This window comes from Leptopilina heterotoma, unplaced genomic scaffold (genome assembly GCF_015476425.1).
Source record: "Leptopilina heterotoma isolate Lh14 unplaced genomic scaffold, ASM1547642v1 Lhet_58, whole genome shotgun sequence".
Taxonomy (NCBI): domain Eukaryota; kingdom Metazoa; phylum Arthropoda; class Insecta; order Hymenoptera; family Figitidae; genus Leptopilina; species Leptopilina heterotoma.
The window spans coordinates 2,992,028-3,019,525 of NW_025111131.1; the positions used below are offsets into that span (position 1 = coordinate 2,992,028).

General features: G+C 31.7%; 1 protein-coding gene across 50 annotated transcripts in view; it reads right to left on the reverse strand.

The window, feature by feature from the left end:
- The window catches only part of LOC122508873 (Down syndrome cell adhesion molecule-like protein Dscam2), a 176,013-nt gene that overhangs the window by 76,284 nt on the left and 72,231 nt on the right, over window positions 1–27,498 (reverse strand). For 21 of the 50 annotated variants that reach the window (XM_043622471.1, XM_043622474.1, XM_043622482.1 and 18 more), the window contains 3 exons: window positions 18,457–18,893; window positions 14,702–14,958; window positions 14,141–14,453 (listed from right to left, as the gene is read on the reverse strand). In XM_043622471.1, coding sequence (XP_043478406.1) covers window positions 14,141–14,453; window positions 14,702–14,958; window positions 18,457–18,893 — 1,007 coding nt within the window. Of the gene's footprint in view, window positions 1–910; window positions 1,202–1,663; window positions 1,955–2,990; window positions 3,282–3,713; window positions 3,999–4,705; window positions 4,994–5,710; window positions 6,002–8,317; window positions 8,606–9,929; window positions 10,224–10,648; window positions 10,937–14,140; window positions 14,454–14,701; window positions 14,959–18,456; window positions 18,894–27,498 lie in introns of all 50 variants that reach the window. The other 29 variants (XM_043622497.1, XM_043622490.1, XM_043622491.1 and 26 more) reach the window with 9 other exon arrangements.

The following is a 27,498-nucleotide window of genomic DNA, read 5'->3' on the forward strand; positions in this document are numbered from 1 at the left end:
AAATATGTTTTAAAAATGCTTTTCTTTCACGGCAAAGTCAATTACCCGAAAAATAAATTACACTTTAAAAATGAAATATTAAAGTCGCTTCTCAACATGAGGATTAGGGGTCAGAGGAAAAGAAGTAATTTTAACGATATTTTTAAATACCATTAATAACAAGATTAGATGATCGCGAGACAGATCCTGCAAGGTTGGATACAATACAGGTGTATTCTCCGGCATGCCTTGCAGAAACAGACTCGATTGTTAATAGTTTATGACGCTTTCCATTATCAATTTTAATTGTATCGCTATGATCAAATTCAATGGGTTGACCGTCAAACATCCAAGATATTTCTAGAGGTAGATCGCCTTTTCCGGCAGCACATTGGGCGGATGCCATCTCACCAGCATTAATTGGTTCGTCTCCAAAAGTGAAAAGAGATATTTGAGGTGCAACTACGAGAAATTCAAATAAAATTACCTTTCAAACATGTCTAAGTACATCTAAATCTAGATCTCCTATTACAGCTCATAATAGAACGATGTAAACCCAATTTTCATTTTCCAATTCTTCTCTATAGACTTTTTGCAATTAGTATTTGTTTCATGGTATATTTAATACATTACACTTACAAGGATTTAGAAACTCCATCACTGATAAGTAATATTACTGGTAAATAAAAGGTTTAACATAATAAAGAAAATAATTACAATATCAACTGAATGACAAAGATTCCACAGAATTCTACTGTATAATAAAAAAGTATATTCTTAATATGTATAAAAAAGAAAAAAGTAATAAACTTCCTCTGGTTAAATTCAAAGTTCAATAAATTCATTAAATTAAAAAATGTCTAGAAGAGTCAATCTCTTGGGAATGTGTTTAGGGAAAAGAATGTCATTAATATTTATTTGTAAGTAATACCATTGATGTCAAGAGCAGCTGTTCGAGAGACTGATCCTGCAAGGTTTGATGCGATACAGGTGTATTCTCCCGCATGTCTTGCAGAAACAGCCTCTATTATTAACTGTTTATGACGCCGTCCGTTATCAATTATAATAATGTCACTTTGATCAGATCCTAATGGATGAGCATCGAACATCCAAGATACTTCTAAAGGTAAATCTCCTTTCACAACAACACACGTAACAGATGCCATCTCACCCGCATTAATTGGTTCTTCTCCAAAAGTAAAGGGAGTTATTTGAGGTGCAACTACGAGAAATTTAAATAAAATTACTTTTCAAACATGTCTAGTACATCTGAATCTAGAACTTCTATTACAGCTCATTCCAGACCTATGTAAACACATTTTGAATTCTTCCCTACAGACTTTCGCAATTAGTAGTATTAGTATATTTAATACCTACACTTACAAGGATTTTAAAACTCCATCACTGATTAGTAATAATACTTGTAAATAAAAGATTGTACATAAAAAAGAAAATAATTATAATATTTTATAGTAACTGAATGACAAAGATTCCACAGAATTCTACTGTATAATAAAAAAAAGAATATTCGTAATATGAGAAAAAAGTAATTAAATTCCTCCATATTGTTAAATTTAGGATTCAACAAATTCATTAAATTAAAAAATATCTAGAAGAGTCAATCTCAACTGGGGATTGTGTTTAGGGAAAAAGAATTTCATTAACATTTATTCTTAAATAATACCGTTGATGTCAAGAGCAGCTGTTCGGGAGACTGATCCTGCAAGGTTTGATGCGACACAGGTGTATTCCCCCGCATGTCTTGCAGAAACAGCCTCTATTGTTAACTGTTTATGACGCTTTCCGTTATCAAGTACAATAATATCACTTTGATCAGATCCTAATGGATGAGCATCGAACATCCAAGATACTTCTAAAGGTAAATCTCCTTTCACAACAACACACGTAACAGATGCCATCTCACCCGCATTAACTGGTTCTTCTCCAAAAGTGAACGGTAAAATTTGGGGTGCAACTAAGAACAAGATGATCAATATGCTAATTGAATATAAAGTTTTAGACATTTATTATTGCATATAAATTATTCCAGCATCATATAATTTTTTTCTCATATGATTGCTAGCAGCAATATTAAACCTTGATGACATATTGACTTTAATTATGATACTGTTAACATATATAAATTAATTTGTACTTTAATTCAAAATTTCACTAAAACGGTAAAATAAAATTGTTAATATCATATATTTTTAATAATATTGAATGAGGCAAATAATGTCAATTAACATTACCTATTGCTTGTTAATGTTTACCAAAATCTCGATAATATCACTTCATTCAGAGCAGTTTTTTATTATAAATTCCAATACTTATTTTTATCCCATAAATATAATAATTAAAAAAGTTTTATAACTTCCAATTTAAAGTGAATTTAATGAGATTTCTAATATTTATATGCACTATTTAAAGATTTATATCAAAATAATTCAGATAATCTACAGTGAGTAATTAACTTCAACAGCACTTTCGTTTTAGGCAAAGGGCTTAAACCAAAAGTCCTAAAAAACAAAAACGTTTTTTACATGAAAAGTCTTATGCACTTCTAAACATTATCACTGGAAACCTACGACATCTTGTTAATTGAGTAGTAAATTAACCTATTAAAAACAATACTATCCTTTCGATCATCTAAAACTTTTTAAGGTTCTTTTCATTCCTTGACCAAAACATACTTTAGTTTGCATACTCCATCCATCTAAAATTGTCAGTTGCATTTGAATAAATCACCCCGTCTTAATATACAAATTATATTCTATATGAATATAAATGCAATGTGAGTATAGAGTAGCAAGTAAAATCTCTTATAAATTACTTATTTATTTGTTGACTTTAATTAATTTTTGAAATAATCATTTTTATGATATCTTTTAATGCTAGCTCGTGAGTCAAAAAAGTAAGAAAAATTTAAAATTTTATTAACGAAGTCGCTTTTCTAATAAGGAATGAGGTTCAAGGAAAAAATAATTATCTAAACTATATTTGTCAAGTACCATTGATGACAAGGTTAGCTGAACGAGAGACGGATCCTGCAAGGTTCGATGCAACACAAGTGTATTCTCCGGCATGCCTTGCAGAAACAGACTCAATTGTTAATAGTTTACGACGATTTCCATTATCAATTTTAATTGTATCACTTTGATCAAATTCTATGGGACGACCGTCAAACATCCAAGATATTTCTAAGGGCAAGTCCCCTTTTCCAATAGCACATTGAACAGATGCCATCTCACCGGCATTAACCGGTTCTTCTCCAAAAGTAAAGGGTGATATTTGAGGAGTAACTAAGAAAGAGCATAAATAATTATTCGCTTAGATTTAGGTGCATATTGTTTTATGTTTGGCTATGTAAAAACCAACAGATGTAAATGTAAATAGTAGACGTATTGTGTTTAAATCTACCTTCTAAATAAAATTTTCAATTTTGTCTTCAGAACAATTGAAAAGTAAAAACAATTATATTAAATTGGTAAAGTAATCATTAGGAAATTCATATTTCGCAAAAATATATGTTTCGATATCCGTAGAATTTAAATTTACAAAATTCTGCAAACGAAACGCTTCTTTTAAACGACATCCTATTTTTGAAATTACAAAATGAATTCGAATGAATTGACGAACGTCAAAAGCGTCTTATATAGGATGAAGTCGAATCTCAACTAAGGATTGAGGTACGAGGATGCAATAACTAGATTAACAATCACAGCTAAAAATACCGTTTATGTCAAGCATAGCCGTTCGTGAGACCGATCCGGCAATGTTAGATGCGACACAAGTGTATTCTCCAGCATGTCTTGCTGCAACAGCCTCAATAGTTAATAGCTTATGTCGTCTTCCATTATCAATTATAACTATATCACTTTGATCAGTAATAAGATGACCATCAAACATCCATGTTACTTCTAAAGGTAAATCTCCTTTAACAGCACATTGAGCAGATGCCATCTCGCCTGCATTAACCGGTTCTTCTCCAAAAGCAAATGGCGAAATTTGTGGGGCAACTAAGAACAAGGCGCATTATTTAACATATTTATGATAAAACCGATTTTCAGTTAAGGCAGCAGCTATTTAATCCGAAAATAATATATATTTCAAAAGTCGCTGAACAAGAATTTGATCAGTTGCTCATGAGCTGCATTATCTACTTTTTTCGAAAGTTAAATACTATGATTGTTTCAAAACATATCAGAAATATATTATTAACATAAAAAGCGAAAATCCCTTCCAAGTGTGTAATTTTTCAAATCACAATTTATAAAATGTTTTAAATCGCAAAATTAAAATATAAAAGTAAATTAATGAGCACGCGATATCTCTCGTCATGTCATGTTTGAAGAAAAATGAATTTTAAAAAAATTTTCTTCTACATCTCCAATAAGTACTATTTTTATTTTAAATTCTTAAAAGAAAATGATTTTAATGGGAAAGAACTTGTGGGCAATTTATATAAAACTTTTTAAAAGTTGGAAGAGTTTTTATAAATGCAAATATTTTTTTTAATAATTTTTTTTGTCTATGTGAGAATAATAATGGTGGACACTGTAACAGCATTACATTTTAACAAAAATAATCAAACCCCAATTCATGTTAAAAACCACAGTTTGACATATTAAAAAAGTTTATAAATTCATTAGGTGGAGCCGCATTTCAACACGGGATTGAGGTTCAAGAAGGTAGTTACTAGTTTAAGATACTCTGCCAAAAATACCATTAACATCGAGAGTAGCAGTTCGTGAGACTGATCCTGCAATGTTTGATGCAATGCATGTATATTCTCCCGCATGCCTTGCAGAAACAGCTTCTATCGTTAATTGTTTACGTCGTCTTTCACTTTCAATGAAAATGTCACTTTGATCAGATTCTATGAGATGAGCATTAAACATCCAAGTTATTTCTAAGGGTAAGTCTCCTTTTAAAATAGCACACTGAACGGATGCTATTTCACCTGCATTTACGGGTTCTTCTCCAAAACTAAAAGGTGATATTTGAGGTGCAACTACGAAACAGCAAAGGAAAAGTTTAAAAATTTACAGTATTCTATTCAGTTAGTTAAAGCATTTCTTCATATAAAATAAATGAAGGAAATCAATATTAGTGCATTCTTATTATTTACGGAGTTGCCTTCTATACGCGCTTTAAAAACCCATCAAGTGACTTATTTTTTCAGCTTTATACGGTCTAAAATTTCGAAGTTATTAACATGAAAAAATGGGGGACTAGCTCTGCTAAGGATCGAAACCCAGGACCTATCAATTGCCTGTTGTTTGCTCTTCCACTGAGCTACAAAGCTCCACGTCCAACAAATTTTTATAGTTTTATCAACTACAATTTGATATTAATCTTCGGTTGACGAATTTGGTAATTTTTCCAGAATTTTTAAAACCAATTTTTCTTTCAATTCTAAACATTAGTTAAATCTTTAATTCAATACCATAGATATAGCTCATTCTATAAATTTCTGTACCCCATTATATACAAACTAATTTTTAAGTCAATTTAAGTAAATTGTATCCGAAAAATCGACTAAAGTGTTTTTAAGTGACATGAAGTTAATGTTTGGGTCAAACTGATTCAGTGTGTTAACGGCGTGGCAAAAAATGAATGTTAACTGCCTTCAAAAAAATTTGAATTTAAAAATTTTGAAGTCTCATCTCAACTCAGGATTGAGGTTTAAGGAAACAATAACTAAATTAACATTAGCTCTTAAAAATACCATTAATGTCAAGCGTAGCGGTTCGCGAGACTGCTCCAGCAATATTTGATGCAACACATGTATATTCTCCAGCATGTCTTGCCGAAACCGCATCAATTGTCAATTGCTTGTGTCGTTTCCCGTTATCAATGATAATTATATCACTTTGATCAGATTGAATCTTTTGATCATTAAACATCCAGGTGACTTCCAAAGGTAAATCTCCTTTTAAAACTGCACATTGAACAGATGCAATCTCACCTGCATTGACCGGTTCCTCTCCAAAAGTAAACGGTGAAATTTGTGGTGCAACTAACAAGAAGTAAAAAACATCTAAATAAGCATGCGCGGTAATATCTTCTGTCCCTAAAATTACATTTTTGATTTAAACTGACCGAAGTATGTTTTTAAAATACCTTTGCGATTTTTACCTACACACGTGTTAATATTTTAATTTATCAAAAGTATCCATCGATCGAACCCTTTTCGAAATTTATAATTAATATCAATGATAGTTTAATGAATTATTTTAGCAAACTTTTTATGTGGTTTCCCGCTAAGAAGTGAGAATGTTTATGTTTTATTAGATGAAAGTTTTCAATCAATTCCATGAAATATGAACATTCACTTTTTCAGTGGAAAATGACATGAGCTTAATCTTTGTGGCGTACATTGAAAATTCCTAAAATACATATCAAGATTTTAACTTAGTTGATATTGTTCTAGAGTTTTATTCGAATCAGTCTAGTAGTATAGACTCCAGGCCTGGGTAATTATTAAAAAATCATTATTCTTTAAGTTCCCTTAGCTTCAACTTTTCAGTTTATCGAACATTTTTAGACAGAACTTATTCTATATTCATTACTTTATCGACAGAACAGGATTGAGAAAAATCAGTTGAAAATTCTCCGTGATATTCAATTTTAGCCGAAAAAGACCAATAGTTTGTGAATCGAGTTTTATTTGGCGTCTATTAACTACCGCGAATCTTGATAGATGAGTCAAAAACGTAAAATATTAATGATGCCATGAAAAGGTATAGGAATCATGAAAATGATTAGAAAGGATGTGAAATTAATTAAGCTTAAGTAAAAAGTTTAGTTAATGTCTATGATCTGTACCATTGACCGTCAGTTCGGATGATCGAGTAACGAAACCAACCAAATTACTCGCCATGCAAGTGTATTCTCCTGCGTGATGTGCAGTTACTGAATCTATGCTGAGAAGTGAAATCATTGCTCCTGTTCTTGATATTAAAATATCTGGATGACTTTCAGGAGTTATCTCCTTTCCGTTTAAACTCCATGTGATTTCAATTGGACGATCACCCTTTATAACACTGCACATCACAGATGTTTGATCTCCCCAATTTGCTGGTCCATCCCCAATAGTAAAAGGAGTTATTTGAGGTGCGACTAAAATCATCCGATGTGGAGTAAAATGTTATACCTCGTAAATATTCTCAAGCAATTAACTTTTCGGGAATAAACAATGATCAAAACACATTTGAGATGCGAAATATGGTACGCAATATTATAGAACAGCTAAAACAAATAATGTTCTTCCTAGTAAGCAAAGTATTTGTAATCGCTGTCAGATTGACCAATTATTATGTAATTGGAATCAAATTTCCATTCAAAACTATAGGGCTATATTCATTTGGAATATTTCAGAGAATTCAATTTCCTACAACTGAAAGAAGAAAAATAAAACTGTCAAAACGTATGTTCTCAATTTTTAAATATATTAATAGTACCGCAACCACACTTCGTTCAGCTTCCAATGATTGCAACTGTAACAATCAACTTTTTAAAACGTTAAAAACGACGAAATAGATTATTCTGTAAAAAGAGGATTTTGCGGAAAAGGACGTCTGGAATACGATATGTACATGAACACTAATAGTAAGTTTGCCTTCTCCTTAACATTTGCACAAATGTTACAGTGTAATATGTTAATTATTCGAAAAGAACGTTCAAATAGAACTAACACATGGTTATGAAAAAGAAGCGTAAAGTGATACTCAAATTAGCGTGCACGAAATAGAAAACATTTGTATATTTAGGTACCATTTACTGTCAACACTGCCGAATGACTGACGTTTCCGGCTCTATTTATTGCCACGCAAGTATATTCTCCTGCATGTCTAGCAGTAACTGATTCTATACTGATCGCACTCATGTGTTTAGTTATAGAATTTATCTCAACATCTGGATTGTGCAAACGAATATCTTCTCCGTTAAAGAGCCAAATTACATCCACAGGTAAATCACCTTTGGTAATGGAACAAGCTGCTGAAATAGTGTCACCCCAATTTGCTGGACCATTGCTTATTACAAATGGACCAATCTGTGGAGCAACTTCAAAACAAAAGTATTATATTACACCACGTTTTATATAATCTATTCAGCTTTCTAATTTCTATTGCGGAAGTCGCGGATAATTAAAAAATAATATAAAACTCATAGTAATGCCTAGAATTTTACTAATAATTTTGAAAAAATCAGGATCTCTTGTAACAAATTTGGGATAAAAAGAGTTGAGGATATTTTTGTGACTGGGTGAAAAATGTGTTTAGTAAATTAAAAATAATAAGGCATTTCATGAAAAATCAACAAACGTTTGTACCATTCACGACTAAGGAAGCGCTAAAACTTGTTCCACCAGCAGTATTACTAGAACTGCAAGTGTATTCTCCCGCATGACTCGCTTTAACGTTATCAATTGTCAACAAACTGACACGCTTATTTGTCACTATAGATATTTCAGAATAGTCATCATTTATAAGCTGTCCATTTAGGAACCACTCAAATTGAACGGGCTGATCTCCCTTGTTCAAAGTGCAAGTTGCTGTAACTGTATCTCCCCAATTTGCTGGCTTATCTCTCATAATGAAAGGCGTAATCTGTGGTGCAACTTGCAATAAACATAAAAAACAATGATGTCTTATATAATCCAATGATTTTTGCCTTAAAAAAATTTCAAACGATATTTCGAAATAACAAAATTAATACAAAACCAAATATTGCAAATTTTCACTATTGAAGTTTGTTTATAGATATTTTTTAACCCATGTTCCAAACTTCAACATCAAACGGAACATTTCTTAAAATATGGTATGGCAGTGAAAAAAATCAATTTAAAGAATTATGTAGATAAATAAAATTTGAAGGTGATTTTCCACAAAACACAATTTTATGTCCCTTATGTTTCTAACAAAATAAGTTTCATATATTGTAAGAAATCCAACATTCGAAATTATTCAATTGTACTTCCTATTCAATCAATTATAGTAATTAAAAATCATTCAAACAGATAACTTAACTTTCTACTGTAAATTCACATTCAAGTAGGAAAAAAAGATCCTGAACGGTTACAAAAGCTTTTGTAGCATCACTTTTGTAAAAGCTATAGTAATGTAAGAAATGTTTCAAGAAGAAAGGATTCTCTGGATATTGAAATTTTCTGAAAATTTAGAAAAACGTAAATACAATGACCGAAGAATCTAAATTCCTTATATGGGAAAATAAGATGAAGCAGCAAAGAAGGAAACACTTTGAACATAGATTAGGTTTCCAGAAAAAAAGGAAGCAGCAATTAGTAACATTGCCGCGTCAAGATAACTATTATCTTTGGTGTTTGGTTCAGAAACAGGAAAGAAAAAAGCTCTATAATAGAAGAGAAACAAAAAAGAGCATCATTGATAGAATTATGTATAAAAGAGAACTCAGGGATTTTCATTACCGAAGTTTAAAATAATGAAAATGGTTTCAATTGTATTATAGAACAAGAAATTTTAAAATTTAACTTTGCATTTTTAGAAAAGGAAAAAGATTTAAAAAACGAAAAAGTTATTTGTTGAGATTTTATGATTTTGTGCAGAGTATTCTCTTATAATAAATAAAAATATTTAGTAGGTCTAGTATTTTTCATTTCATAAATTTTTGTAATTTTTCGTAATTCCTCGAGATGATGATAAATTTTAATATTAGAATTTCTCGTTAATATGTAATTAATTTCGCTTAACCTTTTGAGTTGGAATGAGATAAACGAAGAAAGCTTCATGAGAGTATAGTGCGGTCCCAAACTCATAATTTTACTTTGATAATTTTGAACTTGTTGCACTCTAGAATAATTAAAATTGTAACTGCGCATGCAAAGAGTGTAACACCAATAATAGAAGTTTAAAGCTGACTGTTAATTAATATGAAAATATAAAATGCTTCGTATACTCAAATACCATTGACGGAGAGAGTTGTCGAATGACTAACGGATCCCGCAAGATTTGACGCAGAACATGAATATTCTCCTACGTGCCTAGCTAAAATTCCATCGATGCTTAAAGTACTTAAGTGTTTGTTTATTCTGTTTATTGTAATTCTTGAATCCATTGACGCATCTATTGGATTTGAGTTAAAAGCCCAAGAGAGTTCCATAGGCATGTCGCCTTTTGAAACCGAACAAGCCACAGACACAGAGTCTCCTTCATTTGCAGTTTCAGTATTAAAAGCTATCGGTAATAACTGTGGCCCAACTACGAGAAGATGCAAAAGAATTTCATGAGAAGCTCAGAAAAAGATATCGTCAACTGATGAAACTTCAATTACTTATTGTTTAATACCTAAATATTTCTCAAAAATAAAAATTAAGACAATCATCAAATTCTAAAAATATGGGTGAAGGATGAATCATGATTTTAAGGATTGGAATATTGTTACTCTTGAAAATAACATAATTTACGGACTACAATATATGCGTAAAAGTTATCAAAATCTGCTTTTATCACAATAAATTACGTGCAAAAGAGAGATCTTTGATGATAAAGAAAAGTAATAGTATTAACGAAAAATTAAATTACAGGCTGATAATAATAATTTCACTAGGAAAATTCAGACAATTCATGGGCATCACGGACAGAAAACTGTCATTAGAAAAATGCAGTAGATGAAAACTGCAAACCATTGACAGTGAGTAATGTTGACTCGAAAGACTTTCCTGCTGCATTTTGAGCAGTACAAACGTATTCACCAGCGTGTCTTGCTTCAATTACAGGAATCATTAACATACTAATACGGTCTGCTACCTTCCTTGCAAGTACACCTGAAGCACCACCCATCTCTTGCCCAGGATAATTCCAATGTATCTTCAATGGTAAGTCCCCGGACGTTACGGCGCACTGTAGATTCGCAAATTCACCAGCATTCATAGGTACTTTCGTGAATGCGAATTTTTCTATTATGGGAAGCACTAAAGAAAGCAATATTCATTAACTGCATTCTCTCTTCATAAAAAGATTTCTAACAGCAATTTTCCAGTCTAAATGTAAAATCATTTTAATAATTAATGTTTTAAAAGCTTTTGACTCATTCTTGATGGATTCATATGTGACCTGGTTTAGGAAAAGGGGGTTTCAAATACAAAAGTCCTTTTTCGCTCTTTCACGTGGTGAAAACCAGAAAGTCTTACTTTGTTTAGAAGTTTACTAAAATTGAGAATAAGGAAGAGTAAAAATACGAAAAGAACTGATTTCTTTTAAAAATCTGGAAGAAAGAAAATACATCGATGTATAAGATAAAGAAACATTCTTATGTGCAAAACAATCATATTCTATTCTTAAAAGAACAACCCCTCGAGTAATAAGTTTTAAATAAATAAGTTGAATTTTTAAAAAGTATTCCGCCATATTAGAACAGCCATTTTTAATTTCTAACATCTTTCACCGGATTCATAATCAGCGATACTAACAACCCCCATGCAATGAGTTTCAAGCGAATCTGATAAATATTAATTTTTGTCGCTGTTCTCTCGTAAACTTGTTTTTGCAAGTAAGCCCCCTGTCCTAGACCAGGTCCAATATAACATTTTTGTTTTTTAAAACAAGTAATTATAAAAATTGATTCATTGATATTTTTTCGATATATAAATTTATACTTCAGACTTCAGTTATTTCTGACGGGCTGAAAATAACATTTTAAATTTAATCATCAATATATCACCGAAAAATTATTTTTTACACTCAGTATTTAGTAGCAGTTCAATTGCAAATCACGAAAAGCGAGAAAGTTAGGAAAATCTTGCACTTAGAAGACCCAACTGTGTAACAATCTCTATTATTCAATTAGTAATTTATTGACCTGAAGCAAATGTAAATAAATCATATAAAAGAACAATAAGAAATCTAAAAACTATAACTTTTTTTGTTTGCCAACAACACTGTTCAGTTTGATATAATTATTACTTTAATTCTTCCGGTTAATAGCTGCAATAGATGCAGACAATTTTTTCCCCCACAAATCATTATTCGAGCTAAAAACGATATTCTATTCAGATAAGACGAGAAACAATCTTTCAAAATTTAATTTTTATAAAATTCAAAAATATGCCTAAATAAAATTGAAGTATCAACGTGTTGTATATTATCATTTGAACTAATACATTTACAACAATGTATTGCTGATAAATGTTTTCAGAATGAGTACCGCATTTTGCATTATACATTTTTTTTAAATTACACTCACGAAAGCATCTTTTCGTTATAATTTTTATTCTTAAAACTAATTGCATTTAATTTTATTGGATTTAATAATTCGAGCGCATTCACCAAAAATCCAGGTTCAAGTCTTTTGATCAGTACCTACCGCCATACCAACTTTATATAATGAATTAGAAAAAGTTGATCACTCAAAAATGAACACCACAATGATTAAATCAACACTAATCAGCAACTAAAAGTTCCCTAACTCATTTTTATTAAGTGGAACAACAAGATACGACGATGATCAAGATATCAATTTTTAAAAATTGATTCAAATCAATAATATAGTTTTCAACATTAATTCATATCAATATCATTATTATGTAAATTGAAATTTCTTACTATTCTCGTTAAGAAACAAAGAAATTTTCGAAATTAACTCCTCTGAAAGAAAATATATTGTATATCTTTTCTAGTTAGTAAACTGCTGAAATTAAAATAATTCTGTAGATTCTTTAAAAATCTAAAGAAAATTCACCTATTTGTAATTATATAATTAAATCTGAAAATAAACTGCAATTACATAAATTTTTCTTATTTTTAAGTTTGAAATTCAGAAAAAATGATTATTTAATCATTCTGGTACTGTGAATTTTATAACTCAAGAATTTTGAAATTAAAAAAGCGGAGATTATAATTTGATTACCAGATTGATTTTTGAAATATATAAATATTGCTTCTGAATTTTGAACATTAAATAAGTAACAGTTATTCAAATTTACAATATTAATTTGAAAATAATGTTTCGACAGAGAGAAACTGAGAGTAGTTCACTTTTTTAGACTTTGCTCGTCATTTACTAAAATTTACTAAAAAATTGACTTTTTTCTTCAAACAGCTGCCAAATTCATAAAAATTAATATTTTGAAAATATCCTATGTTCTCTGAAGCAAAATCAGAAAAATTTCGAATTTTTGTTTTAGATTAAACCGTCTAACAAGAATCTTGCCTACCTATTTGTCCTGTAAAAAAACGCGATCAACTTTAGCACCCTCTGCAAGCAATCAATTTAAACTATAAAGGTTAACAAATAAAGTCCCGAAAACCAAATTTTATTCACTTTATTCCTGTATCTTATAAAAATTTATATAAATCCGATTCAAAAGAGACTTCAGGGATGTCATCTCCCCTTAACAGAAGATTTTTATTGGTTAAACGTGTTCCTCATTCTCAGTTTCTCTCCGGTTTGGAAATTCACAATTAAAATCTTACGAACTTTAAATAATTTTACAAAAGTTACTAACTTCATGTAATTATAATATAAAACATAAATTAATATTAAAATAAATTTATTGCCTATACTTAGAAGTTGTAGATTTAATTCAGTTAAAAATAAAATGTAATGACATGAAAAATTATTTATAAAGTAAAGAGTATAAGAAAAATTTTGATCGTTTCTCTGAGCGTAACTACAAAAGTTATGCATCCTTTGTGTATAAATAGTTTGTTTAGTAATGTAGATAATAATAGAAGTCGTTAATATACTTATAATTCTGAATTCCATACAAATAATTTCAAATCAATACTCGAAATTTGATTTTAAGAATGTCAATTATTATTAACTGTCAACAGGCATTGAGTAAAATCATAATATTTAAATAAAACAAAAAAGATTTTCTAAAAGTGTGAGTCTCTGTTTTTGATAACAAAATTAAACAAATTAAAATAAATTAATTTCAACAGTAAAAATATAAAAATATATAATTTAAAAACAATTTATTATAACATATAATTTTAAAGAATAAGTTTTAAAATATGTTTGATATTAAAAATTTGTTTAGCAAATCAATCCACTTTTTAGAAATCGATTTTGATTTAGCTTCAAATAGTAAATTCTGCTCCATGACTGATAAATGTTAATATGAATTAATAAATTTTATAGTATAGTTAAAAAATAGACATGTTACGAAACTTACCCATGACTTGTACTTCTAGCATTCCTCTTGCACTGTAGCCTTGAGCATTACGAGCGACGCACGTGTACGTTGCCTGATCACTTTGCCGTTCAACATTTTCAATAATTAATGTTCCGTTGGGGAATACTTTTTGCTTTCTGTTGATGGGAAGAACTCTCGTGTCCCGCTCCCAAACGATGCTCTCTATCGGATAACCAGCAACCGGACATGTCACACGTAGAGTTTCACCAGCGACAATAGCTTTCTTATCCATGTGTCGAATAAAAGGTAGCCCATACACATTCAAACGTGCAGAATGTTCCGCAGCACCGACCTAAAATAAAAAGGACTTAAATAGTGTCTTTTCCCTACCGTTTTCGCTATAGAATAATTTATTATTTCGTAATTTTACTTTAATTGACTAAAGCGACTTTTTTGCCAACTGTTGCTTGCATTTGTTCTATGTGTATTAAATAGTTCCCAGAAAAAGATATTCAGAATTTCAATTTTAAATCACTCAGTTAACCAACAAATCATAAATATCGTTTATATTTATAAAAATATATAAAAACATTTTCATACCTTAGATGCAGCAATGCATTTGTAAAGTCCACCATCATTAGTGTGAATGCTAGAAACATTTAAGTTAGATACGACATCTCCATTGACTGTAACGTATTGTCCAACTTGGAGTCTATCTGTATTAGATAAACGTTTTCCGTCTAATTCCCAAGTTATTTCGGGTGTTGGATTTCCACTAGCGACACATTTTAGGAAAACACTAGGTCCAGGTTGAAGTGTTTCTTCGGAGAAAGCTTGTCGGATTTGGGGTGGTTCAACTATAAATATAAATTAATAATTTAATGAAATTGAAAAAATACAATAAAAATTAAACTTTTTGAATAGGGAATTTACACAATTGAAAATTTTTGTTTAAGGGCATGTGGAACCAGTCAACTTCAATTAATACAGGTAATAGTATTTTTCAAATTTCAAGGTAAATTGTATAAACAGAAGTTTGGCGTGCCTATGGGTAACCTAATTTCTGCTGCAATTCCAGATATCTTAATATGTATCACATATCGAATTGGAAAACTTAAATGAAATTGACTACCAAATCATCTTTTATTATAGATATGTTAATAATTCGATATGTTGTATACTAATAACTAAAGTTCAGGATTTCTTTAACAGATTCAATTATAAATATGAACACCTAAAGTTCACACTTGAATTATCAACTACTAGGGAAATTAACTTTTTGGATATATCAATAGATTTATCCGAACATTATAGAAACAAATTGGTTTCGAAAGAAAACCTGGTCTTGAAATTATTTTAATTTTAATTCACATCATCACATTAACGTAAAGATTGGAATAGTTTATTTATCTGAGTCAAAACATCATTCAAATAACATTAATTTAGTATTTGATACTTTGCTAAAAAATGGATATCCATTGACTTTCCTTGAAAAGTATATCAACAAAAGGATATCAAAGTAACTGTGAACAATAATAACAATTCCATAAAAATTTTGGATAAAAATATTTTTCTAACAACCATTTCTTTACCTTACATAGAAACAACCTTACAATTAATTAAAAAAGCTTTTGATAAGCTTATCATTAAGATAGTTTTCAGATCACTTAATAAATTTAGCACAATTCTTTTTAAACTATCAAAAGACGAAACCCCGAAATTTGTAAAAACAAACGTTGTTTATAAAATAGATTGTAGAAATTGAAATGCTACCTACATTAGATAGATAACTGAAAAGTAGGGTTTATGAACAATTAAAGATGCTGACACTCAAGCCAACATTTTTTAGTGTAAAGTTCTCCTATTTCAGAAAATGTTTCCTTACAGCGATATTGCTAAAAATATGAAATTACACAAAGAGAAAATTGCCTATAGCGTAGTATACGGATTAAAATATTCTTTTCTGGAATAGTAACAAAAAGCAAGTATGTACTCGATAGTTAACTTCAGTCTTTTTGCAACGTACCACAGTAACGGACCTTCTTGAAGGATTTCAAATCGCTCTTGAAAATATTGATGATCAAAACTCAATGTGAATTGGGAATTTCTAAAATTATTCAATTTTAAGTTAAGAACTGATTATGATTCACCACAATTACTAGAATTGGGTTCTAGTGCACTTAACGTGATTTATGGTGCTTTTAAAACAGGAATCACAAAAGCAAATTGGGGTTTAGTACAATTTTCAAGAGCAGCCTTCAACTTATTTAAGTTAGTTCCAGCTTGTCGAGGATATTTTATTGAAATAACAGGATGCAGTGAATTTTTTTTGAAATTTTGTCAAGTTAGATGAGTTGGAAACGTAATAGTTGCTCGGAAATTGATAAATATTTTGCTACATTTAGAAAAATTGATGAAACCTGTGCAGACCATAAATAAACCACCGACATGTTATAGTTTCACGATTGTCGCTAATGCGATATGTGAAAAAAGTTTTCCGGCTAAGTTGGCCTTTTTTCAATCATTAGCTGAGGATCTTAGAACATTTTCTTACGGAATTTCAGTCATATGCTCCTTTAGCATCTTTTTTGATTGATGAATTGAATCTTTTACTGAGAAATTGCATGACATGATTTGTAGACGAAGTTATTTTAGAAAAATCTTCATTACATCGAATCGATCTAATGAAACAGGTATATATACAGGTAGCCAATAATTTCGATTTTGCAACAGGAGGTATTGGTGTTGTCGACCGGAAAACAGGTTATGTTCCCTGAATTACATTTGAAAAGCGCGCCACTAGAGTTGTTGAAAACGACTCTCTGGGTCACGTGATATTCACGAGGCACCGGCGAGGTGAAAACCATTCTAGTGCCGTACGCTCATGTGTAGAGACGAATTAATAGTCGACAATTGTATTTTTCTGTTATTTTAATTAATGAATTAATAGTCGATAATTGTATTATCTGTTATTTTAATTAATTGTAACTAGTACAAAGTGTGATTGAACCTAGCCAGGGAGAAGACGTTTGATTGATAGCAGTTGTAAAGTAAGTGGAAACAATACATGTATTATTGTCACGTTGTATTTTTATTCTTGGTTCGCCCAACTCACCATCCCTCTGATAATCTCATAATAAAAATAATAAAATTAATATTTTAAATTGATAAAAGTGTCGACCTTCTGCCGACTGGCGCCTGACGGTTTTTTAATTACTATTGAACCCTCACAGCCGGCGAACCCGGCCGCGTGAGGTGTAGAATCTAAAGTTTATTAATGTAAATTCTCTTGAACAAAAGATTCTGTTTCAATTTATGTATCATTACTCTTAATACTCTAGGAAAGTGCAAAGGTGTAAGCTCTAATAAAGTCCTTCTGTTTAAAGAAGATTGTAGAAAATGTCTTCAGCAATTAATAGAGAAATTTCCTTGAAATATCCTTTAATAGAAAGAATAACATGTTTTAATCTCACATTAATAGCTGTATCTTTTAAATCAGCTAAAAAAAGTTACGATTAGTATTGTACATTGTCTTAAAATCAAATTTCCTTAGTGGAAGTATTATTTAAGACTCTGATCAAGAGTGTAAAGCCTTATTAGCTGATCATTTTGTCGTGGAACAACTGAAGATATATAATCGGAAAGATACCAGTCTGGATGGTTTTCGGTGGAATTTATTGCTATTAAAGAGATTCGAATCGAATTCGGAAAATCTTCAGAATGTATTAAAACTTATCCTTACATTATCTTATGGAAATGCCGCTTTAGAAAGAGGGTTATATAAATGAAATGTTGATAGAAAATTTAATGGAAGAAATCCTCATCTCACATAGATTCATTTATGATTATTTGACGAAAGTACAGGATCTTAAATCTTTAATCTTAACAAAACATAAAAAATGACCGCGGAAGGTACCAAAGAAAAGGAACTCGAAAACAGATACTTCCACGGCGATTGCAGTTATGAGCAATTAAAAGAATTGCGCTAATCGCTTTTTTGTTATTTTCGCCCAGTCTGTCATATTAAGAGGACATTTTAACTAACATGAGGGGACAGAGGAAGAAAATCTTCTGATGGAGAACCGTATTTTTACAGAAGATGATGAAAATATTTTTCTTACGAAAGAAACAAGTACATTCTATACTGAGAAAGAAATTAAACACGAGGAAATTTTTCCTGAGTGCGACAGGTTCTAAACTGCTGTTACAATAAAATTATTGACGTTATACATATGTTCCACAAGTAACAAAGACAATCGTAGAACTTTGTTTATTGAAATGATATGCTTCTTTTCTAACTTAATCACCCTTAATAAAAAAAGGGAAAATGATAATGTGAGAAGAAGTTTACTTACATCTTCCTCCAAGCTTCAGTTCTGAAGTAGCCTGAGCACTCTCTTGATCATTCCTTATAAAGCATTGGTACATTCCTTTGTCTTCTTTCTTAACACTCTCGATTCGAAGAGTTTGATCTTCATGTCCAAGTGGTTTTCCATCTTTTAACCACGAAATAGTCTTCACTGGATTTCCTTTCACGTTGCACGTAAAAGTAGCAGGTCTTCCAAAGTCAACTGTTTGTACTGTAGGTTCAATTTCTGCAGAAAGTGGTGCAGTGACAGTCAAAACTGTTTCAACACTTTCTCCGCCAACTGAATTGTTTACAATACAAAGATATTTTCCTGAGTCTTCAACTCGTGCTTCTCGAATGATAAGCGTACCACTCACTTGTCTAACTCGCTCGTTTAATTGAACAGGCTGTCGACGAGATGTTCCATCAATGAATTTGTACCATCTGTAACAAAAATAAAAGAAAAATTAAAGTAAACTACAATACTTAAATTAATAAAAGTAAAAGAAAAATATCTATTTAAATAAATAGTACATACGTCCTTAATAATATAATAATAATAAAAATATTTTATTATTCTTGGGATCAACTTAAAAAGATATCACTTACAATTAAAATCTGTTATTGCTAAAACTTTGTTTCGTATCCGGTAATATGTAAGTATTTTACTCCTCAAATTTTGATCTTCCCTTTAAAAAAAGTATTGGGTGATGCGGGATTCCGTATTGGCATTGGTAGTGTCAAACTGCCAATACGGAACTAATTCCATGAGATCAACAAACAATTTTATAATAACAAATACGAACCCCGCTGATAGATGTCCACTACTGAACATCATCGATTGTATAGATACGCTAGGTTGTGGTTATCCACTTCCAAACATTATATGCATCTTGGATATGTTCGGTAGATCTTGTCGTGGTGGCGGGACTTTTCACTAAACGACAACCGAAACAGTTGTTAAAGGATGCAGGAAAGCAACAACGCTTTGTTAGTACCAAGAATTATCTCGAAGAAGGTAGAAAGACGAATCAGGCCACTTGCAGGTCTGTATTCAGTAGTATATCTGTACTTAATATCGTAAGCTGCAAAGAAGATGAATATAAATGCATTAAGCTGCATGATGAAAAAGCAGCGCAAACTGATAGAATTGCAGAAGAGGTCAGCAAAATACTGAAGTCCTGTGAAGTGCAGAATAATGTCAACATGACAATCGATAAAGCGCTTAAAAGTCTTACAGCGTCCGTACAGTTGCACTAAGCATGTAGAATCAAAGCAGAAAGACAAACATCTCTACCAAGGATTGGTCTGGGCAGAAGAAGCACGTAAGGATAGAAGAGTCAGAAACGACCGTTTCAACGCGTCCTTGAATGAGATGCGAAACGTCGTTTTGGAGTTTCAAAAGGAAAGAAGAAGCAGTTCCGAGCCAAATAATGACTCGAAGAAGAAGCCTTCTAAATTGTCTTGTGGTCAGGTCAGCAGGGCGTCGATTACAAAAGAACGCAGTAAACCACGAAGGTCACCTAGAGGATTAGCAATGATCTAACACGAATAGGAAGTTACCTATACTGAAATTTTAGGAAAAACACGAGTGGTTGGAGCGAGGTCCACAAAGAGGAGAGTCTTTCTGCCTGAAATAGACGGTTCCTCAGATAGGCGAAGTTTAACCGATGAGGTGAATAAGATCGTGGTATATTGAGATGACGGTTTGGTTTGGTTTCATTTGGTCCAAGTCACAAGCTTAGAAGAAGCTGGAAAGCTTAAAAAGATGGTGGCCTTGCTTTATGTTGTGACCAATCAGAAGATGTACGGTCGTTAGGTGAAATAGGTGCCTTGGATACGGCCACATAGGAAGAGTTTGTAAGGCGATAAACAGATTGGCTGATTGCTTTAGGTGTGGTGAAGCCGGTCATATGTCTACTACTATTCAATGAAGCCTAAGTTGCTTCTTGTTTAAAGAAATGTCAACCATGTCCCAAGCAGTGGTGAATGTTTTGTCTTTAGGTCAAACTTTGAGAAAGCCAAAAAGATTCGCTAGAACCAGAAATAAATAGTGCGGAAAAAGAACGGCATCGACAGGTCGCTAGAGTGACACATAGAGGTCAAAAGTGCTCTTTTACGTGTCAAAATCATATAACTTTTGATAGAAGTGATTAACTTCAATAAATCCAACGAAAAACAAAAGATTATTTCCTACAGAATACAGAGGCTGTTTTCGGCGTTCATCAGATGATAACACCGAGCTAACAAAACTCCAATGATCATTAATATTTATTGGTATTCTTCTCGATCTATCCAATCAGAATGAACTCGGTGTTAACACTGGGTGGACGCCGAAAACAGCAAAGAAAAATATTAGAAAACCAAAGAAAAATGTCTGACCTATTAAAAATTAAGATAAAGTAGAATTTGCCTGTGAAAAATATTATCTTTTGCTTGCACGGCGAAAAAAAGTCGGTAATATCTAAATAATTAATTAAATTTGAAGACTTTCTCATGCTGACTAAAACCTGAAGTTAACATTACACAATAAAAATGGCGGATTTAATATATCGGATATACTTGAAACTCGTTAACTTGAGGTTTCTGGGGTCGATGATTACATATCTGGTGCCAGTTTTTAAAAATTCATAATGGCGAATCCAATATATCTGAAGAAATATTAAAACTTAATTCGGATTTTCTTGAGAAGAAATGGTTTATGAGAGGTTTTTTTGGTCACTGTTTACGAATCTAACATCAATTTTTAAATCTCCAAAATGGTTCATCCAGTTGGATGAGCCATTTAATCCAGGTTTCTGAACATAAGCAAGTTTCCATTTCCGACTATAAACGAAAAAAATTACAAATATGAAATTTCATTTGGCGATAGGAAAACAATTAGCAATGATGTGAAATAAAAACCTAGATGAGAGTATCGGTTAGAAAGATAATTCGGTTTAACATTGCAACCACAAGTTATCGTTATTGGACCTGTACAGAATTGCGATATTTACGTCAATATAAATGGAAATAAATACAAAATGATGAGTCTCATGGCAGCAGTTGAATTTTGCTTCTTGTCCTTTTACGCATTGAATGCGCAGTATCCAGGAGACTGCAAACTGATTTGGCAATTTTTGCAAAAGTATATTTTTGAAGTTACCAGTGATGAAAATGACAAATTTTCCAGTTTTAACTCAGTATGGTCGAATCTACTATCTGTAGAGAGTAACAGAATATCAGATGAGCCTATTCAAGAAGTTGAAAGCAAGGACAGTGAAGGAACTGAAAGCGATGGAGACGAAAGTGGTAAAGAATAGTCTGCGTTAAAAATATTTGTAAGGACCTTTTTATTTTGAGTTTATTTGAAAAATACTTTAAATTTGAAAGTAGTTAATAGTATTTATTTTTGTAAAGGATCATAAATAATATATCGGCATTAAAATGTCTACAATCTGTTCATTGTAAATTCCGTTGACAATTATAAATGTCCAGAAAAAGATTGTGAACGCATGTTTTCAGATAGACGTTCAATGAATAATCATATACAGAAAACACATAAAAATAACATTTACTCTTCTATCGCAAATACGGAAAATATTGGAAATAACTGTTTAAATGCAATTGATTTGTCAGAAAACAATAATTTTTTCGAATCCAAGAATATTTCAATTGATGCTTCCGATTTAAATTTAAAATTGATAGAACTAGATGAGTCTCAACTAGAATTGAAAGTATTTGAAACTATATCACCATTTAATGCAGATCCATCTGTATCACGAGTTCAAATTCAACGATTTGTTTTCGCCTTTGAATTATTTTTAAATTGCGATTATTTAAATAAGCTAAAATTAAAAGATCTACAGTATGTGCCAAACGATGTGAAAGAAAATATTAATAAAAAATTCGAAACCCTTCAAAAAAGTTTTAATAACGTTAACACTGAACATAAAGGACTCCAGCAATTGTAAAATTTGGGTTGTTTAATTAAGCCAAAAAAAATATTTTTTAATACGGAAAGCGAATAGAATAGTGTTGTGAGCAATATTATACAAACAGAATTTTGGAAATCTAAAGTTAATTCTGAAAAAATAACATTTCCATTATTTCTTTACGAAGATGGCGTTAAAACTGGAAACCCACTAGGTTCACACGCAGGCGTTTATAACATAAACGGAATTTACATTACTTTTCCATGTATGCCAGTTGAATTTAAATCTAAATTAAATAAATTAAATAATAATAAATAAATAATAAATTAAATAATATATTCTTAGCTCAAATATATCACGCTGACGATGCTACAGACACAGAACCAGAAGTAATTTATGGCAGATCCAGTTAATCTGATAAAGTTCCCTAGTCACTCTGACTAATGTTCCTAGTCGAGTTAACTATATTTTCACTTGTGACGATGTGAATTGTCGTTTTTTATTTTGTCGATATTCTGAATCGTCATGTCATCTGTCGGAATTATCCCTGAACCGTGATCGTTAATTGGTATGGTAATTTAGAAAGTCGGAACTGCCGTGTGACCCACTATCAGTGGTGAATGTGTGTCGCGCGGCTAGTTAGTAGGAGAGAAAGTGCTAGAGGGCAGAGCCGCTGATGGTTAGAAAGAGACAGAGAGAGGAGAGCCAGTGGAACGAGAGAGAAGAAGAGTTGAAGAAGACGAGCACGTGTGGAGAAAAGCCAGAAACAGGTGTCATTAGTTTTCGCCGACATTTTGGCAGTCAGTTGGCCTACGAGTGATGTAGGAGAGTGATCTACGACGTGTGTAGAGAGTTGTTCCACGAGATGTGTAGAAAGGCAATAGAGGGTCGAATTGTCAGAGAAGTGTGTTGTCAGAAAACTTGTTGTCGAGAGAAGAAGTTATAGTTTTGTGAATAAAAGTAGAGATTGTGAAAGTGGATTAATTGTGTGTTGGATTATTTCTCTTCCCTCAATTAAGGAATCCTTTGGAAGGAGCGTGCCGGAATTAGGAAAGAGAGAAATCAACGAGCGTCTTTGGGTGAGTCAGTATCGAGCCAGTGCTGTGCCAGTCGTGTCTCGTCGTTGGCATTTCTGCTTGCCAACTTGTTCAGGCAGAATTTCCTCTGACGATTGAGAGCGTCTCAGAGGTGTTGTTGTTTGTCGGGTAGTTTATTAATTGAGCTTAAAAATTAATTGGCGCCTGACGGCGAAATTTATTAAATTAAATTTCATATTATTTTTATTGTTGAAAGCGTCAGATTTTGCTTGACGTTAAGCAGAAATTTATACTAAAATAAAATTAGTTAAAATCATACGTCACACACTACAACTGTGACCAGGATTGCGTGGTGGATTACTCTCGTAACCATGCAATCTAGTCAATTCCTGGCATATGGGTGCCAGAAATTTTTTTCAGTGTACGTATAGAATTCTAACAGCCGTTCTTGTTGGCGTGATGCCAAGGTAACTTGTTCTCTTTAAATATCGCAGGATTCTTTTGCCGAGCAGTCCAGTGAGCCTTTGAGAAATTGTCATTAAATTAGCTGATCGCTCTGCTGATCGTCCTTGTAGTGTGTGAGATGTCTGAAGACGATTCTCCAATACCAATATTCATGTCGACACTTGATCGACTTTGACTTGAAGGCAACTGTTGACAAATCTGACAAGTAAATTTATCATAATTGCAAGTAACATTATTTTATTATTAATAATTCAATAGTTATAAAAGTAACTAATTATTAATAATTATTTGTTTTATCGTTAATTAACTATTATTTTCAATGGGGATTCAGACCGATTTATAATATGCCATATCAAATAGTTGTTGTATTTTGGTGATACAGGTCTTCTGAATTATGAGGATTCATTCCCAGGGAACTTTTAAGTTCACCCAGATTCTTGATCTCAAAACACCTTGCGAGTTTCGATCCAAAAGATGAAATTTCCTTAAAATCTCGACACATCTGCAGAATGTCATCAAAATAGACAACAATGATGAGTAATTTTTCATTTTTCTTGTACAAGTACATACAAGGAGCAGCTTTCGTGAGTTTTGCTCAAATTCGTTGCAATTTGTTGTTCATTATCTTGCCTGTTTCTGAAAATAAGTTGATTTAACATTTTCTTCGATCTTTTGATGAATTGATTATCTGTCGAATATTTCGATACTCGAAATATTTAGGTACTCGATTAGATTTGAGCTTTTAAATGATTAAAAAAATATTAATAAGCAGAAAATTTCGAAGTCTTCTATTTGTATCTGTATTTCAATGTATTAATTATAACACATGCAACGAAAATTTGAATTTTCTCAATGTTCGCGAGCATCGTCATCGTCTTCCATTTTTTAAGATATCAAATTATTTATCAAGGCTGTTTTTTGTGTTGGACTTTTGAACTGGTAGATTCCTTTCAGTTTTGTCCAAATTTCGCGAGCTGAAAAACAGCTTTTAATATCTTTCATTCACTTGAAATTATAGCCATAATAATGTCCGGCTAAGCTTTTAAATTGGTTGAAGTCCATTGATCAGTTGTCGCTTGTGATGGTGGACCGATCGGTGTCACTACAGGTTTAATGAAGGAACTACACACACGTTCCTCCAGGCTTCACTATTTATTAAAATTGGGCGCATGTGAAGCCTTTAGGTTTCGTAATTTTCCTGAATAACTACTTCCTATTTAAGATGGGTTGCGTTTATTGTTGCGAAATAAATACATCGAAGTTTCTCACACACTATTGTACGAGCGATGACATAAAAACAAAGATTTTCGCCCGAATCAGTCCGTAGGGAGATTAACTTGCGGCAAAATTTTTATAGGATGCATCGGTTGTATAAGTTGTGAATATTCTAACCAAAATTAACATTTCAAGCACTATATTTATCTGGACCACGAAGTAGTATAAGGAGACATAACACCAATGATCGGCTCTAACTGAAAGTAGCCATGGTTTTGGTATACTTAGTAAGTTCTTGAATTTTCATCAATCTAAGAATAAAGACGCCTTTTGTAGAAAACTTTGTTATTATAATATCACCCACTAAACAAAATTTTACCGGTTAAAACATAACTTGCGTGTCTGCTACCCAGTGTATGTACCTATTTCTTATTTTCGTTTTCATACATAAACCCTGTCGAAAATGTGACCAACAATAGAAGGTTTAATAAGTGTTTGAAAATAGTTTTATTCTAGTTAAACACAGAATGCACTATCTTGAAACACACTTATACGATTACACACAGTATGAACACAATTTAAGCATAGAATTCGTAGTTTGAAAATGGTTCATACAATACTATTAAAACACATTTCCAACATTCAGTAAGAACACTCATTAAACACTTTTCTGACATACATAACAGGGTTCATACAGTGTTTTGAGAACATTAAGTTCACTGACTAATGAAATAAGTGTTTATGAAACACTGAAACGTTCCAATATACACGCATCAAACACATTTATTGTGTTCTTAAACACGCAATTCACATGCAATAAACATTTTATAAAACACTATTTAAACGCTCTTTGTTCCAATTTTTTCGACAGGGAATGTTTTTTTGTAAAGAATGTAAACACGTGTTTAAAGTTACAGATGATTCATTCTTGTGTCGCCTGACCAATAGATTCTAGGAATAGAGTATAATGAAAACTCAGTCTCAACCTTTGTAAAGTTTTTGCTCGAGTTTGAGGGGTAGAAGATGTCTATGTCATTCTATCCTCTCTTTTTAGAAAGGGCTTCAGAGGGGAAGATAGCGAGGGTCTCCGAAAGCGTACTTGCCAAAGGGCAAGCAGAACAGCTTTCTACTTGCTGACTCCTTTGACCAAAATCTTTTTTTTTATATTTTAATTCACTTGAAATTGGTTGCTCGGATTTTTTCAGGGTCAATAAGTACTATTTTGGTGTATATTTAAAAAAATTTTTAATTGACTAAGTAATAAATTTGAAGCCTATTTATTTTATTTCAGAAATTTTAATTTTTTCCTGACACGCGTGGTCAATTTCTTGTATTTTGACCTGACACTTAAGCGGTTAAAGTTTTGTGATTTCAAACCAATAAATACAGTGTGACTTTAACTGATTTTATTCATTCAAATTCTACCGCCAATATCCTACCTGAAAGTGAGTGCTTTAAGGTACACTCTCACCTCTACTGCCTGCCTGCCTGCGCAGGCAGGCGCCATAAGAGTGAGAGAGAAAAAACATTTAATTTGAATTTTCTGACTCTCTTACTCTTATGTGTTACCATGTCAACCTGCAGGCAGGCAGGCAGTAGGAGCTGTGCTAGCGCCTTTAGTAGTCAAAGCAAAACCGAGTCCGCCCTCTTTCATATTATGACAACCTAACCTGGGACGTGACAGGTGCAATCTTAGCTTTTTTAAACCTCGTACGGCAAGTTTTTAATAAAATATTGTTTAACAACAAATAAATTTTATATAAAATAAAAATTAGTATAATATATTTGCTTTTTCAATTAAAGGGTTATATACAGTCAGACGGTCGGAAAAATGCAGTTTTTCGGGATTTTTTTTTAAAAGGAATATTTATTTATTAAAGCGAAAGTTTTCCTATAATGTTTTATATCATTTAAAGTTGAAAAAAATATTTCATTTGTAAAAATATTATTTTTTGGCCTCTGTAGCTTATCTCTCAAAGATCCTCGAAAAAATGTGTCCCGCGGTGTACAAGATAACAATTGATAGAATCATCTAAGATCAAAAAGTTAAATAGATTCTGTTAGTGTATAAAAAAATGTAGTCTTTGATCGAAGAAATTAAAAAAATATCATTTTTTGACAAAATATCAGCCAAAAAAAAAGTTAATTTTTATGAAAAAAAAATCGTTTTCAAATGTTGATTAAAATTATAATTTTATTTAAAAAACCTTCGATCAAAGACAGCAAAAAGTAGTTGTTGAGCTTGTGTTAAAATTAGAGCTAAATCGGTTTAGTGGTTTTTGAGAAATCGTGTTCACCGACTTGAAAAACATAGTTTTGATAAAAGCGAGTTTAAAGTTTCACAAACAGTTTACATTGAGTTAAAATTTTTTTTTAAACTTGCATTGAATCATCTATTCAAGGACCGTATAGTGAGTC